Consider the following 17,528-nt stretch of genomic DNA (forward strand, 5'->3'; position numbering starts at 1 on the left):
CCGAATGATGTGGCAAGTACTTAGACAAAAGTACAATTTGGAGGTTAAAAGGGATAGTGTGATGAATTTGGTAAGGGATCTTAATCGTCGAGGGTGTAGTAGGTCTTTAGTGTTGGAATGATGCAGAACAAACAAGAAAAGTCGAGGGATTTCCGAGGATTTTTGAACAAGAACCCTTTCCCGGTGTCTGGTAGTAAAAAATAGGCACCTCCATTTCCGGTTGTCTGTTCGTGGTTTATGTTTTGACTTTCGTGTTTTGTGTTTTTGTGAAAAATTGGAGTGATTTCTGTTTTGGTGTTGTGTTTCCTGTTCAGTTTTTGTTTCCTGTTTTGTTTTTGTGTTTCGGGAAATGTTAAAGTGTTTTTGTGTTTTGTTGTTGTGTTTCATCTTTTGTTGTTGTGTTTCGTCTTTTGTTTTGCCCTTACAAGCCATGGTAATTATTGTAAAAATGAATACAATCAGAAAAAACAATGGCTATTTGGTTAAAATGATTAAAGGCTCTCGGTGACTTTGGGCCGAAAGCGTTGGCCTCACAGTTCTGAGGACTCAATCCCCAGCTTCAATCCGAGCTCTCATTGTATTAAGTTTGCATGTTCTCCCCGTGCCTGCGTGGGTTTCCTCCGGGCACTCCGGTTTCCTCCCACATCACAAAAACATGCAACATGAATTGGACACTCTAAATTTGTAAGTGTGATTTTGAGTGCGGCTGTTTGTCCCTATGTGCCCTGCGATTGGCTGGCAACCAGTTCAGGGTGTACCCTGCCTCTTGCTCATTGACTTCTGGAATAGGCTCCAGTACTCCTGCGACCCTTGTGAGGATAAGCGGCTAAGAAAATGGATGGATGGACGGATGAACGGACTTTAGACTGCAGGAGAGCTTTGCATCGAAAACAAGATAGTTATTTCAAACTACTTCCGGTTAATCCTCCAACGGTGATATTTCTGGGAATATTTCTTAATAGTACTTTTTACAATGCATTGTCACACGGGTAAACTGAAATTTTACCTTGAAGTGTAGACTATTCAGTCCCTATTATTTGAGATATGTTCGTATAATTAGCATGCACAAACAATATCTTGCCATTCTTATGTTCCATTGCCTGCGGTCAAAGGGGGGAATCATCTTGTTTTCTTGCTTTTATTGACTCTCTGATAACTAGCACCACTATCCTGTACCGGAGAAGCCAAGATGGCAGCAAGCAATTATTTTGGCTTCACGCATGCTACCGGTCCCCAGTACAGGTAATTCATATGATGTAGGGTTTTGTCAGCCTCAATTTGATTGATTATAACAAGTTGTCATCGTGTCGCGTTTTGTTTGTTGAAGATTCCACAGGCCGCTCTGCTGACACAAGCTATCTTTAGCCGCTAAAGTAAGATACGTTAGCTAGCCGGGTTCACGTTGCCCGCCTGCTTTCCATCAATCAGGTGCATGCTGACTTGATTAAAACTCACGTTAGAAAAAAAAAACAATCAAAAATAAACGTGTGTAAAGTATAAAGGGTCGAAGCTGGTAAAGTCTTGTGTTGACAGATGATAAAATGGCTTGTGAAGTTGTGCCAAAATCAGGATGTGACACGACTTCACCCGCAGTTAAACACATAACAATGATGCAGTGGGCGTATGTTCTTGGTGTTTGACGAAGTGCTGATGAAAAGTGATAAACGAGGTCTGTGCGGCTCAGTAAATCATGTCATGTCCCATAGCTGATGAGCACGACTCATGAGCTCTTTCCTGATTAATGTGCCTGTTATTAAAGCGTAGTAAACACGAATAACATGGCTTCCCCTTTTAAGTGTACACTTAGATTGCCTGTCCTCTCACAGCCCTTTTGGGTATGAGCATTCAATGGAATTCATTTTCTAAAATACTTTTTGGCCTTTGCGTTGCATTACTGCTGGGTGGCAAAGGCCTTTCATAATATTCTCTGACAGCACCACGAGTAAAGCAACGTTGGCATGCCATTTGAATAAGGTTGTAAAACCATTGTAAATGACTTGAATGATGATTTTAGCTTTATTTTCTACTGCCATAGGTTGAATGAGTTAACTGTTGAAAACTTACGTGCGTGAGTTTTCTCCAGGTAATCTGGCTTCCTCCCCCCAAAAATTGTCCTTTGGTGTGATCATGAGTGCGAATGATTGTTTATTTGTGCCTCGTGATTGACTCGTAACCATTCCTGGTTGAAACCCTCTGAAGTCATCTGAAAATGGCTTGAGCTCTCCTGTACACCTAATGAGGATGAGTGCTGTAAAAAATGGAAAGAGAGACAAATAATGATTGAAAAAGTTTATGTCAGGTTGCTCCCACTAAATGTTCTAACCCGTCTGTTTTTCTTAGTACTCATCCTCCACCGGCCTACTCTCATTCTTCGATGGCCACCTACAACGTCCAGCAGGCTCCCGCTGTGCCTCATGCCGTGACAGCCTCCTACTCTGCGGGCACAGTGCAGGCAGCCCAGCCTGTCGTCAGCGCTCCTTATGGCAGCTATCAGAGCCACCAGCCCCCTCCAGACTACACCTACCGACCACCAGGCCCTCCTGCACTACCACAGCCCACCACCACACCACAAACGTATCAAGTGTACTCGGTGAGCTGATATTTGTCAGTGCTGTTTCCAGCATCGCTTTGTGCCTTTCTTATACATAACAGATAACTTAAACTCTCATGAATTGAACTTTAATCCTAGCAACAAGATTCACAAGTATACTTTATTTTGATTAGTATGGAGGACTTCAAAGTCTTAATTTTGAACTATAAAGCAAATGTAAATCTGTAGTACCTCTACTATTATGAAACTGATCTTTCCTGTTTATACCTAGAGAAGTACAGGGTATTCCAAATCATTTTGTTGGACTACAAAATGAAAAAACTACAATACTACTCACGAGCAATGAAAAGACGCTGTGTCGCAATATGCTCTAACACGGTCAAAAAGAAATGTGCAATATACCTTCTGGAAGTAAGATTTGGTCATCCACCCAGGCATTTTCAATTCTGTTTAACCTCAGGGTCACGGGCCATCGCAGCTGACTTCAGACAAGGGCTGAGGTGGCATGCATATTGCACATTTTTGAAGCATTGTGGTATCTGTTTTCAACTATTTCTGTTTGAATATTTGGTTGGAATTTTGTGTATCTTAATATATCTTCATTATGAATCACGTTTTATTTCATTTCCGTAGTATCTGTAGTTACTCAGATGGTCATATTGCAATCAAAAGATTTTTTTCAGAAAAAAAAGAGAATTTTTTTGGGGAACACCCTCTACTTCAATTTGACCATAGAAAAGTTATACAAAAGCCATATGGTTTAAATACAGTGCCTTGTGAAAGTATTTGGCCCTTTTGAACTTTTCAATCTTTTGCCACATTTCAGGCTTCAAACATAAAGATATAAAATTATTTTTGTTGTTGTCAAGATTCAACAACAAGTGGGACACAATTGTGAAGTGGAACGAAATTCATTAACCTAAAAAGTGGGGCGTGCAATATTATTCGGTCCCCTTGAATTAATACTTTGTAGCGCCACCTTTTGCTGCAATTACAGCTGCAAGTCGCTTGGGGTATGTCTCGATCAGTTTTGCACATCAAGAGACTGAAATTCTTGCCCATTCTTCCTTGCAAAACAGCTCGAGTTCAGTGAGGTTGGACGGAGAGCATTTCTGAACAGCAGTCTTCGGCTCTGCCCAGAGGTTCTTGATTGGATTCAGGCCTGGACTTTGACTTGGCCATTCTAACACCTAAATATGTTTATCTGTGAACTATTCCATTGTAGATTTGCCTTCATGTTTTGGATCATTGTCCTGTTGGAAGATAAATCTCCGTCCCAGTCTCAGGTCTTTTGCAGACTCCCAACAGGTTTTCTTCCAGAATGGTCTTGTATTTGGCTCCATTCATCTTCCCATCAATTTGATCCATCTTCCCTGTCCCTGCTGAAGATAAGCAGACCCAAACCATCAGGCTGCCACCACCATGCATGACAGTGGGGATGGTGTTCTGGGTGATGAGCTGCGTTGCTTTACGCCAAACATATGATTTTGCATTATGGCCAGAAAGTTCGATTTTGGTTTCATCTGACCAGAATACCTTCTTCGACATGTTTGGTGTGTCTCCCGGGTGGTTTGTGGCAAACTTTAAATGAGACTTTTTATGGATATCTTTGAGAAATGGGTTTCTTCTTGCCACTCTTCCATAAAGGCCAGATTTGTGTAGTGTCCAACTGATTGTTGTCCTATGGACAGACTCTCCCACCTTAGCTGTAGATCTCTGCAGTTCATCCAGAGTGATCATGGGCCTCTTGGCTGCATCTCTGATCAGGCTTCTCCTTGGTCTTGGTAGATTTGCAGTGGTCTTATACTCCTTCCATTTCAATATGATTTCTTGCACAGTGCTCCATGAGATGTTTGAAGCTTGGGAAATATTTTTGTATCCAAATCGGGCTTTAAACTTCTCCACAAGAGTATATCGGACCTGCCTGATGTGTTCCTTGGTCTTCATGATGCTCTCTGCACTTTAAACAGAACCCTGAGACTATCACTGAGCAGGTGCATTCATACAGAGACTTGATTACACACAAGTGGATTCTATTTATCATCATCAGTCAACATTGGATCTGGAGTGAGTTTGGTGGAATGAAAGTAAAGGAGCTGAATAATATTGCACCCCCCCACTTTTCAGTTTTTTTATTTGTTAAAAAAGTATAAAATATACAATAAATGTTGGTCCACTTCAAGATTGCGTCCCACTTGTTGTTGATTCTTGACAAAAATGATCATTTTTATATTTGTTTGAAGCCTGAAATGTGGCGAAAGGTTGAAAATTTCAAAGGGGCCCAATACGTGAATAAGGCACTGTATGTTGCACTAATATTCATATGCTATTTGTAGCAGGACAACTACAGCTATGACAATAAACCGTATTACCAGACAAGTATTGCTCCAGCTCAGAGGAGTACCACTGACAATTACTACCAGACAGGTGAGACATTTACGCACTTTAATGCACTTATTTAGCATTTTCTATAGGGGTGAGTGATAGGCGCAAAAAGAAACATTTTGTGTGTCTATGGATGTATATGTTAATTTTTATGACTTTTTTACATTTCTAATAATTTGTTCTCAAAAGAAAATGTTGAAGCATGTCTAGTACAGATTCATTTACAGTATCATTTGTTTGGCGGTAGTTTAGCTTGTGGAATCGCAAAGTTTTACATATTATAAATATCCATCCACCCATCCATCCATTTTCTGAGCTGCTTATCCTCACTTTTACCGTGGGAGTGCTTGAGCTAATCCTAGCTCTCATCAGGGAAGAGGCAGGGTACACCCTGAACTGGTTGTCAGCCAACCGCAGGGCACGTGGACACAGACGACAGTCGCACTCGCATTCACACCTAGGGGCAATTTAGAGTCCCCAATGAATGCATGTTTTTGGGATGTGGGCAGAAACGAATGCTTGGAGAAGACCTACGCAGACTCAGGAAAACATGCAAACCTGACACAGGAGCGGCCGCAATTTGAATCCCAGTCCTCAGAACTGTGAGGTTAATGCTCTACTGCTTCCCCACCGTGCTGCATCAAATGAATGAAACGTTTCTATCATTTTGCTCTGCTTCTGACTGAGTGGGCGGCACTGTAGAGCAGCTGTAGAGCATTGGCCTCACAGTTCTGAGGACCGGGGTTCAAATCCACACCCAGTTTAGAGTTTGCATGTTCTCTCCGTGCCTTCTTGGGTTTTCTCCGAGCACACCGGTTTCCTCCCACATCCCAAAAACATGCATTCATTGGAGACTCTAAATAGCCCTTAGGTATGATTGTGAGTGGGACTGTTGTCTGTCTCCATGTGCCCTGCAATTGGCTGGCAGCCAGTTCAGGGTGTACCATGCCTCCTCCCCTTTGACAGTAGGGATAGGCTGCAGCACTCCCACGACCCTTGTCAGGATAAGTGGCTCAGAAAATAGATGGATTGGTATTTTTTGTGTTGTTAAAGAACATGTTTGTTAACATGGGTTAATATCACTTGACTTTATTTTTTTGGGTCACATGAGACACAGTGTTCACATTACCAATTAAATGCTCACACTGTCAAAAACTCTCGATAAGAAGTCCCGGATGATCTGTCTCACATATACGGTATTCTATTTTCCTTCTCACTGCCCCCTTTGCTCTTTCAGTCAGCATGAAGGCTGGTTACACTCCGGCTCCCACTACTGTGTACAGCCACCCACCTCCTATCCAGAGGCAGGTCACAACGCTGAACCCGCTGACCCCAAGCAGTTCAGTGTCCACCAGCTACAACATCTACCCAGTATCCAGCAGTACACAGCAGCCACAAATGTCCATTTCGTCCTACACCCTCCCCTCCACCTTCAGCTCTAGTGCGTCGGCCACCACTTTCTCAGGTAAAAAATGACGCTTAAAGCACAACTGAAAGCAAAAGCACGATTTTTAGTATGTTTTTAATTTGAAAAAAGGCAGCTGGAATGGACCCATCCATTTTTTTTTTTACCACACATGATTTTGACGTACATGATTTTTTGTAATTCCCATAATAAAAATCCTCTTGCGGAATTTGTTTTGAAGAAGAAGGAGGAAGTGACATTATTTGCAGATGCCCAATCGGGGTGTTCATGTGTTTACACCAGTTTTACCTGCGGGAAGATAGCTCTTTGTTCCTTCGTATTAGCCAAAATGCTGGCTCATTGTATTGCTGGATATTGCTCACTCGGGAGGATGGATTCACTCTTCACACTTTTCCAAAAGACCCGGTTCGTCATGAAAAATGAATTACACAGGTGCAAAGGATGCGAGATTTGTGGGTTATTAATGACAGTTAGGTGTGTATAGAGCTATTTAAAAAAAGAAAAAAAAATGTTTGTGAGGGATGACTTTATCCTTTCAGCGAGCAACGACATCGCTCGCAGCTGGGCTGCGGTGGCTCATCGTGGCCGGCCAGGCCACTTTACGGCGTTGTCGTCGCTTGCGGCTGAATACGCTGCATACTTTCGGGGAGTCTTAGTTAGAAGTGATCCACATACAGTATCATCTAAACGAAACGATAGGGTAATATTGCCGCGGTCACTTCAATCGATTGTGAGATGTTCTGTTCTTCAAAAAGAGCTTCCATGTCACAAAGGGCATCGGAAAAATCTGAAAATCTCTGTTGTCCGTCTTCCATAGCAGGTGGCACAGCAGCTTCTCAATAGTGGCTGTCCTAGTGTGACAGCTGTAAATGACGGAGAAGGCAATTTGGCTACCACTTGGATCTCGAGTGAGTCTTCCGCAACTTTGCGCATGAGTGAAACGCTCTCTGCTCATACTTATTTTTTCGTATAGACATTGAAGTCAATAATATTATATGTAATTTTCATAACTATGTATTTTACAATGTATATAGGGATGTCAGTGGCACTTCAACAGGCAAGGTTAAGGCCTTCATTCATGAGTGATGTTTTCTTCATTTTTAATTGTCAATCAAAAATAAAAAAATATATTTTTTTTAGTTTTTTTTTTTTTTTAATATAGCACAAAACAAAGTATGACTTAAGATATGTTAGCTCTTTAGCATCCACAATCATTCAGGGTGACGATCCGTTATATTCACTCTTTCATTAATTGATCTTCTACAGCTTATCCGGGTTGGGTTGTGGGGGCAGTAGCTTTAACAGGTACGCCGAGATTTCCCACTCCCCAGCCACTTTATCCAGCTCTTCCGGGGGGAACCCGATGGTTTTCCCAGGCCAGCTGAGCATGTCCAGGGTCGTTTCTCGAGGTATCCTTTCACTGGGATGCCAGGGAGGCGTCCGGAAGTCATCCCAATCAGATGCCCCAGCCAATCATCTGGCTTCTCTCAATGCGGAGGAGCAGCGACTCTACACAGAGCCCCTCTTGGATGACAGAGCTTCTCAACTGCTGAGACACCCTGCAGGAGAAACTCATTTTGACCGCTTCTATCTGGGCTCTTGTTCTTTCAGTCATGACCCACAGCTCATAACCATAGTTCATAGTAGGAACGTAGATCGACTGGTAAATAGAGAGCGTCGCCTTTTAACTTCTTTACCACACCGGACCGATACAAAGTCTGCATCACTGGAGATGCTGCTCTGATGCGCGTGTCAATCTCCCGCTTCATTCTTCCCTCACTCGTGAACAAGACCCTAAGATACCTGAACTCCTTAACTTGGGGCAGTATCTCATTCTCCACCTGTAGAGGGCACACCACCCTTTTCCGTTTCAGATTTGGATGTACTGATTATCATCCCAGCCGTTTTACACTTGGCTGTGCACTGTTTCAGTGAGAGTTTTATTCAATTCAGTTCAGTTCCATTTATCAACTGATCCATTACAACAAAGACAAAATTGTTTGAAATGTTCTAATCGGCTTCATGCATTACATCAGACAAGAAAGACGTGCTTTTTCTGCAGTCAGAACCCAGTTTGTGAATGTTTCCTTCTGCTCGGGTTGTTTTCACCATATTTGCCATATTTATTTCCACGAGCATCCTCAAAGCAAATAATGCATCTGTGGTACTCTTTCTAGGCATGAAACCATACTGTTGCTCGCAGATACTTACTTCTGTCCTGAGTCTAGCTTCCACTATTCTTTCCCATAACTTCATTGTGTGGCTCATCATCTTTATTTCCCTGGAGTTTCCACAGTTGTGGTTTTTGTTCTTAAAAATGGGGACTAGTACACTTTTACTGCATTCTGTCACTTCTTTAAAAAAAAAATCATAACCAGTTGAAAATGGAAACAATTACACAAATTACTGTTACAGGCCTAGTATTTTGGTATTCTTATGATTTTATTCTTTTTGAGCGTTTCAACGTATCTCACAATGCAATTGCAATTTTGTGTGTCCTGGTGAAATCCATGTATTTAAGGCCTTCCAAAGACGACACATCTAAAACACAGTCAGTTGCACAACAACAACAAAACAGTCTCTGACACCAGTTTCATTGATAATTACGAGATTTGGTCAGAATGTAGATCATAACAGGACACATGAAAACATTTCAAGGACCTATGCCCAAAATTTCACTGAAAGTCAGTCTTTTGGGGCAAATTCCAGGGCTTGTACTATGACAAACTTCACCTGGGAAATGTGGCCATATGAGCTCCAAATGGAAGCAGACATCCCAGACAGATGGGTGACACAAAATTGTTAAAATGGCTAAATTTAGTATTGCCTCAAAGTTTGACCGTTGCCAATTATAAAATGGAAAAATTGGTGCGTTCATTGCGGCTCTTATTATATTTTTTAGTATGCTTGTGCGTTATCAAGTAATGTTGTGTGGAGGAGTTACCTTTGTGTCAATCTTTCACACTGTATACAGCTGCGCCACCGTTCCACCCCGTTTGACTTTTACTCCCCCCAAGCCCACACACACTGTGTTGCTTGAACGCAGCATGCTCCTCCTTGTGCACATTTTTCAGGTGCCCAATCAAATGTGTGGTTAAACATTTTAATCACGTTCCCCACAACGTATTTTTGTTGTGCACGGACTACAAATAACTTACGTGTTCTTTGTACAGACGACATATTTTCTGTAAATTCCACATGATCAATTGAATCCTACGAAAGATTATTGATTTATAATTGCCGTTTCTAACACGCAGCTAGGTTATGGTTTTAAAATTACACATGGCCATAAATAACAATAAGCACACATTAATACTAGCAGACTATTAGCAGTCGTACCTGACATGAGGTACTCCTGTCCGATCTCATGAGATTTATTACAAGACCTGTCCAAAAATTGCCTTCAAATTTGATGAAAATAGATACAGTAAATGCAGTTTTCTCAGTTATGAGTCAGGTAAGTTTAGAGGTACAGTGGTACCTGTACTTATGAATGCCTCTCGTAACGAAAAATTCAGGTTATGTAATGCCTCGGAAAAATATTGCCTCAAGTTACGAAGGAAATTCAAGATACAAAAGGAAAAATAGGCGCTGGATTCCCCAAATTCCACTGAACTTATACATCCTGTATCTTCGTATATGTGGCCCGATAGAGTTACTCTCCCATTGGCTAATGCCGGAGCTTTGTCCTGGCATACCATTGGCAAGGATGGATGTCAATCTTTACCTTTGATGCACTTCCTGTATTTTTATTTTGTGTAGCGTGATAGAGGTCCTCTCCTCTTGGCTATCATGTAGCATCTTTCTGGCCTCCTATTAGGTAGGAGAGATATCAGTATTTACCCTTGAAGTACTTCCTGTATCTTGGTTTGTGTGGCATGATAGATCTGCTCTCTTGGACACTCACATGTCACCGAAACACGCTGGCGCTGTCACATGCTAACGCCCATTGGAAAAGTACGACTTTTTCCATTTGTGCTTTTTGGAGATTATTCATCTTTCTTCATCATGTGCCCCAAGGAACTTTGGTGAAATTAAGTTTTGAGCATGCGTACCGTCGTATGTATGTTTTCTCTCGGTTGTCAAAGTTTGCCTCCTCCTCCGTTCCCCACGATACCTTTGGCTTGTCACTCACCCTTCCCTTCACATAGTCACACAACACTAATGGTAAATGAACATACATTATTTTATTATTGTTGACATTATGCACATATGTTTATTTTTGGCAGTGGGGTGGTTAGGGGGCTTGGAACGAATTACGCCATTTACATGTAAAATGCACTTCTACTTACGAAAAAGTCAGGTTACGAAACGACTTCAGGAACGGATTAATTTTGTAAGCAGAGGTACGAATGTCGTCAAGTGTGAATGTGATTGACAATTCTCTGAAAGCGAGTGTTTTCTTTGTCAGACTTTCTCCATATTTGAACTTTTAGTAAAGTAAAATTTCATTTTAATGGCTGTTAAAATTCATTGTTGTGCTTCTTGTTTTGCCCTCAGGCCACAGCTATTCTAACTATGATTCAACTGGCTACACCTCTACATCCGCCCCCTCCTATTACCAGTCAGCCCAACAGACATTGCAACACCAAAGGCAACATCCCCCATCCCATCAGCCACAACAACCGCAGCCTTCCAAGCAACTGACTTGTGCTTCCTGGAGCAATTCAGGCAACAACATGGTGACGAGCTCAGTGGGAAGCAGCCACAAAAAGCCTGCATTTCACCAGAACAAGCTGGAGAAGTCTAAAGGGTCTGCCAAGCAGCCCCAGCTTCATTACTGTGACATTTGTAGGATAAGCTGTGCAGGCCCTCAGGTGAGCTGATTAAATGTCACATATTCGTTAAGATCCCCGTCTCACTGGCTTGGAGACTAGTTGGTGACCTGATGCAGATCTGAATCTCCACTGGTCACAAGATGTCTCTATGCTGGAGATGAGCCAAGGCATTAGGGAGTCCTAAAATCATAGAGACTTACACTAGAGTGCCGTGAAAAGTATTCGCCCTCTTCTTGATGATTCTTATTTGGGATATCTATCACACAAAGGTTTCAAATTCATACATCTATTTTCTGAGCCGCTTATTCTCAAGGGTCCCGGGAATGCTGGAGCCTTTCCCAGCTAGCATCGGGCAGGAGGTAGGGTACACCCTGAAATGGTTGCCAGCCAATCGCAGGACACATTTAAACCCCAATCCTCATAAGTGTGAGGCCAACACTAACCAGTTGCGTGACCGTGCCGCCCAAGGTTTCAAATCATCAAACCAGTTTTAATATCACTCAGAGAAAACACAAGGAAATACAAAATACAGTTTTCAAATGCTAATTCAATTTATTAAGGCCCAAAAAAAAAAATCTGACCCTCTCTGAAAAAGTAATAAACCTAATAAGGGGTTGTGCCACCCTTGGCAGCAATAGCTGAAGTGTTAGTGATAATTGGTAATGAGTCTTTCACATCTCTCTGGAATAATTTTGTCCCACTCTTTGCAGAATTGTTTCAACTCCACTATAAATACTATTCAGAGATAGACTTGCTGGTGTGTTGTGGATTATTGTCCTACTGCATGATCCAAAAGCCCTTGAGTTTGAGGGGACGAACTGACAGCCGGACATTCCCCTTCAGGATTTTCTGCTACACTGCTTAATTCATTGTTCCACCAACCATAGCAAGTTGTCCTAGTCCTGAGGCAGAAAAGCAACCCCAGACCATCACACTGCCACCACCATGCTTTACTGTTGCCATAATGTTCTTTTTTATCAAATGCTGTGACATTATTACGGCAGATGCAATGAGGTACAAACCTTCCAAAAACTTCAGTTTTTGACTTGTGAGTCCACAGAATATTTCTCTAAAAGTCTTGAGGATCATCAAGATGTTTTTGGGCAAATGTTAGACGAGCCTTTGTATTATTTGCTTACAGCTGTGGTTTTCGCCTTGGGACTCTCCCTTGGATGCCATTTTTGGCCAGTCTATCTTATGCTAGAGTGATGAGCAATGATCTTAACTGAGACCTGTCGGTCTTTAGATGCTATCCGAGGTTCTTTTGTGACCTCCTGGATGAGTCGTTGATGCACTCTTGAAGTAAATTTGGTTGGTCGTACACTCCTGGGCAGGTTTTCCACTGTTCCCAGTTTTCTCTATTTGTGGATAATGGCTCTGACAGTGGTTTGCTGGAACTCCAAACCCTTGTAAATGGTTTTGTAACCTTTTCTAGAATGATGAATTTCAATCACTTTTTTTCCTCATTTCTTCTTACATGTCTTTATATTGTGGCATGATGCATTGGTTCTTGAGATTTTGTAGTCTACTTTATGTTCTCTGACAGATTCTATTCAAATGATTTCTTGATTCAACAAGAATGGTGGTAATCAGGTTTGGGTTTAGCTTGTAAAATTGAACTCACCTTTCCCAAATTTGTGGTTCATCACAGTGTCTTTGTGATTTAACAAGGGGGGCAATTGCTTTTTTAGAGGTTTAGAAAGATTTGGATTTTTAGTGCCTTAATAAATGGAATTGTCATTTGAAAACAGCATTTTGTATTTCCTTGGGTTGTCTCTGAATGACATTGAAATTTAATGACTTGAAACCTTTTTGTGTGATATGGAAAAAAAAAAGATAGGAGGGGGGAAACTAGATTTTCACAGCACTGTATATCCTCAGTACAGAGTAAAAGCTTAGTGTAGCTTAATGTAAAAAAGCTGCAATCAGTCAGCAACTCAATTTATGTGGATGTCTGTCCTGATGCCCACTTCAGTCCATGAAAATATTAGAACATTTGCCCCAGTGTTTTGGATTCATGGGTAATCAGCATTTTCCTCCCCATATGTTCACTGTATAGAAAAAGGTTAACATGGCTTTGTGCCACAAAACTGTGATCAGTGATCACAAAAATGTATGTGAACATCTCTATCAGTGTCCACTTCAGCTTCTGAAAATATCAAAATTATCGCCCCAGTAATTTTTCAATTTTTCAATTTCAATGACGTTAAAGCGTTTTCCTCTCTATACAATCACTACATTAAATAAAGAAAGCTTTGTCACAAAACATTGATCAGTCTTTACAAAAAGTTACAAAGACTTCTGTACTTATGCTCACCTTAACCTGATCCGAACGATCACCACACTATTAACAATTTTATCCATCTATCTATCTGTTTTCTGAGTCGCTCACCCTCATATGGATTGCAGGAGTGCTGGAGCCTAGACCAGCTCTATTCAGGCAGGAGGTGGGGTACACCCTGAACTGGTTGCCAGCCAATCCTAAGGCACATACATAAATAACCATTCGCACTCCCATTTACAACTATTTTGAATTTTATGGTCAATAAGATGTTTGCTCATCATAAAGGACTCTGCAGGTGTCCGAGGGCTGAGCACTGATGGGCGCTGCTTCGGAACATGTAGCCATTTAGGACTCGAGTGAGATTAATTGCCCAAACCTTAAATGTTTATACAGTTTTGTCTGAATTATGAGTTATTTAGCCAGTGTTTCTGCATTAATAAACTAGTCATGGAAACCAATGTTTCCTCTCTGTAAGCAACCAATCAACATTAACTTCCATCACCATATTTTTAAAAAAGTTAACATGAAAACACGTAATGTACATAGAATATTTAAATAATATACAGTATATTGGCCTATATTAGCAACTAGATTAATTGGGTTTCATCTTGTCTATTGGCAGGACATAGGACACAGGACAGACATATTCCTTGTGTTAGTGTGAGCAGTATTTTGGTCTCTTGGGTCCCTTCTCTACCAGTGAGATAGGGGTCTGAGGTTTGATTTTAGTACATTTAAGTTTTTTGAGGGGTCTCTAAACATTCTACAATATACAGTGTTGCCCTGAAATATTCTTGCTTGCATCGTCGCATGTTTTTTGTGGAACCTTTTAACTTGTCTTTCACAGAAATCCGTGTTCAATAGTGACATTCTGTAATGCCCAAGGATGTGGGAAAGGAGAGCAGTTAAAACTGAACACAGGAAGATACTCATGCTGCCAGCAGTGCTCTTTCTTAGAACCTCTCATACAGAATTGCAATGTCTTGAGCCAATTTTGCACACCACCCCGCCAGGCCCCCTTCTTAAAGTACCTATAAAGTGAAAACGGAAATGTGTTCTAAGTTTCACACAGCACAAAGAAGACTTTTTTTAAACCGTTCTGCCAAATTTGAATGGATTAAAAAAAAAAAAAAAAACATATCTCACTGAGTTGTCGTGGCATTTTTCGATAGTGGAACTCGAGGCGCTACCCACCGGCTAGAATGCGAGTTAACGAGGTTCTGGATGTCCTGGACCTGAAACAGACTCATACAATACATCACTGCCTCGCTTCGTGTGTCACTCTTTGGGTCCACACAGTAGAGACAGTTCAGAGAGCACACAGAAGTACACAGTATTCAATCTATTGCTCCCAGTTCATACAGACATTTGAGCCTACTTTACTGGTAGTTGGAAATTGACAATGTTTTATGTTCCGACATATTACAGTAGCTTGAATTAAAAAAATAAAAAACAACAACACTTGTGAGTTTAAATATTGGATTTTCACCTAGTGTTGGTGGATACTGTGTCACCCAACAGGAACTCACTGTGCATTTTTCAAAATTTTGTCGATAATTGTGTGCTTTTTATCTTATTGAATCAGACATATTGGGAGCATCTACAAGGGCAGAAACATAAGAAAAAGGAAGCTGTTCTGAAGACTAGCAGTCAGACGGGAACCTGCAATGGGCCCAGAGGTGTACAGACCCAGTTACGATGCGAGTTGTGTGATGTGTCCTGCACTGGAGTCGATGCCTACGCCGCACACATCCGTGGTTCCAAACACCAGAAGGTTAGCGCAGCTGTGCAATTCTTTGTTTGAGTAGTTGTTGGTATTTCAAATCAGCATAAATTCAACCAACATGCTTCAATGTTGTTTTATTCATAGTATCTTCTGTTTGTGCTGCTATACCCTCAAGCCAGATGCCGTACGTGGATTTGAGGAGAGAATACAGACCAGCTAATTTTATCTGTTTTTCATTGTAATTTTGTAAAGGTGGTGAAACTGCACACTAAGCTAGGAAAACCTATCCCCTCCACTGAGCCTGTGTTGGTGAATTCTGCACCAGTGGCGAAAACGTCAACGGCTGCTAAACAGCAGCCCTCCACCACCGACATGGCTTCAGTTGGGACCACTTCAACTTCTACTGCACCCAAACCAGCTATAAACTTTGCAGCTAAAACACTCACAACCATCAAGAAACTAGTTCCGTCCAAAATAACTTGTGAGTTATGAAGCCATTTCTCACTCACTATGACTGAATGTTCCCATTATCCATGTGGTAAAATACCGTTGAAACTCAAGCTATTCTTTTGTACACAATAGCTTAATTTTGAATATACATTTCTTCTTAAAACAATTGAAGCTGTTGTCTTTTTTGTGTTCTTTGGCAATTAATCCCCTCAAATTCATGGTCCCACATTTGCAGATTCACTGATCACAAATGTTTGCACCTGTCATTTGCTTTTGACCTTTCTGCAGGATCTTGTGGCATCTTGGTTCCAAGGAAAACTGTTGAAGTGAATTTTGCATTGTTGTCCTCTTAACTGCTTTTTCAGCCAATAAGCCAGCAGTGCAAACTGGGACAGAAGCAGTGAAAGTAGAGACGACCGTGCCACAAGCGCAAGAGGAGGAGTGTGACCAAGTCGAAAGCCCAGGGAACATTCAGCCAATTGGGCATGACTATGTCGAGGAGGTCAGCGGGGAAAAGCAACTTAATCTTTGCTTGGAAAATGTTGCTATTTATTTGGTGCAGCAAATGACCTACAGTGTTTTTCAGGTGTGTAACGGTGACGGGAAAGTAATTCGGTTCCACTGTAAGTTATGTGAGTGCAGCTTCAATGATCCAAATGCGAAAGACATGCACCTGAAAGGAAGAAGACACAGACTCCAATACAAGGTCGATAAGTTACAGCTGCATTTTCTAATATATTTCTTCCATGTTTCTTATCGTCCTTTTGTTCTTTATATAGAGGAAAGTGAACCCGGAGCTCTCAGTGGAGATCAAACCTAGTAACCGAGCCAGAAAGCTGCAAGAGAGCAAACAGAAGAAGCATAATGTGGTGCTGAAGAGACAGCAAGATGATAAGCACCACTGGTACATGGAGATGAGGTCTGGATGCTGCTAAAAAATGTATATCCATTGTTTTTAATCATGATGTCCCTCTGCCACTTGTTGTTAGGTGTACTCTTGCTATAAAATGCTCAGTGTGTCTTAAGCAGGGCTGTGAAATGTCCCGGTATCATGTTGCAGTGATGAAAGTCCTCCGGATTTTCACAGAATTCCAGATTTTTAAATTTTCATGAAAATAGCTCCGGAAAATTGAGGAAAAATTGCCTAAAATTAATCCGGATATTAGTTGACAACATTGAACGAACATGCGTTTGAGTTCTTTGTTTTGCTTTCACGAGCGTAGCCATGTTGAGGCACTAACACTAGTAAGAGTAACGCCCCTCCCCTCACATTCTCTCAAGACGTTGCTTATTTTGCATGGTCTTGACATTAATTTACGCGTTTATTTCATAAAAATTTGAAATACCGTTTTTTTATCATGTTCTACTTATATCAGTTGAATTTGGAAATTATCATTTCTGAGTTTTATATTTTAGTTTTCTATTTTAGTTATGTTTTTGTTTTTAATGTACAGTTATGTTACATTAATCCAGTAAGTTATTTTAAGGCCATCCCTAATCACACCCGCAACTTTATCTGCGAGCATGACTGACCACACCTGTACATTTTTCAAATGTGAGTGACTGTGTATATAATATATATATATATATATATATATATTAAAGGCAACTGATTATACTATTAGTATTAGTAGATCTATATCTAAGATAGTGACCAATGTGGTCGAGTGTATCAGTACAATGCGACGTCACTTAAATGTTAATAGTAATTACTACAGATCAACTTTTTTAACATGTTTTGCTGTACGGTGTAGAAATTCTAGGATATATTTTTGTGTATATTCTACATCTATACTATAATATGTATAATGTGGGGAAAAGGACAATTTTCGATGTCTTTTCACTGAATAGTTCACTTCATTGTCACACACATCACATTTGTCTTGAGATATGATGCAGCGAGATGTTGGAGGGACGCAAAGAGGGCT

At 41.0% G+C, this 17,528-nt stretch overlaps 1 protein-coding gene across 2 annotated transcripts in view; it reads left to right on the forward strand.

Annotated features, from left to right (window-relative positions):
* Nucleotides 1-1,116: 1,116 nt before the first annotated feature.
* The window catches only part of zfr2 (zinc finger RNA binding protein 2), a 33,441-nt gene continuing 17,029 nt past the window's right edge, over nucleotides 1,117-17,528 (forward strand). For both annotated transcript variants that reach the window (XM_061824494.1, XM_061824495.1), the window contains exons 1-10: nucleotides 1,117-1,242; nucleotides 2,341-2,590; nucleotides 4,888-4,978; nucleotides 6,174-6,401; nucleotides 10,863-11,179; nucleotides 15,010-15,198; nucleotides 15,403-15,631; nucleotides 15,966-16,102; nucleotides 16,187-16,306; nucleotides 16,380-16,519. In XM_061824494.1, coding sequence (XP_061680478.1) covers nucleotides 1,190-1,242; nucleotides 2,341-2,590; nucleotides 4,888-4,978; nucleotides 6,174-6,401; nucleotides 10,863-11,179; nucleotides 15,010-15,198; nucleotides 15,403-15,631; nucleotides 15,966-16,102; nucleotides 16,187-16,306; nucleotides 16,380-16,519 — 1,754 coding nt within the window. In that variant the 5' untranslated portion in view covers nucleotides 1,117-1,189. The remainder of the gene's footprint in view (nucleotides 1,243-2,340; nucleotides 2,591-4,887; nucleotides 4,979-6,173; nucleotides 6,402-10,862; nucleotides 11,180-15,009; nucleotides 15,199-15,402; nucleotides 15,632-15,965; nucleotides 16,103-16,186; nucleotides 16,307-16,379; nucleotides 16,520-17,528) is intronic.

This window comes from Syngnathoides biaculeatus, chromosome 7, assembly GCF_019802595.1.
Source record: "Syngnathoides biaculeatus isolate LvHL_M chromosome 7, ASM1980259v1, whole genome shotgun sequence".
NCBI classification, from domain to species: domain Eukaryota; kingdom Metazoa; phylum Chordata; class Actinopteri; order Syngnathiformes; family Syngnathidae; genus Syngnathoides; species Syngnathoides biaculeatus.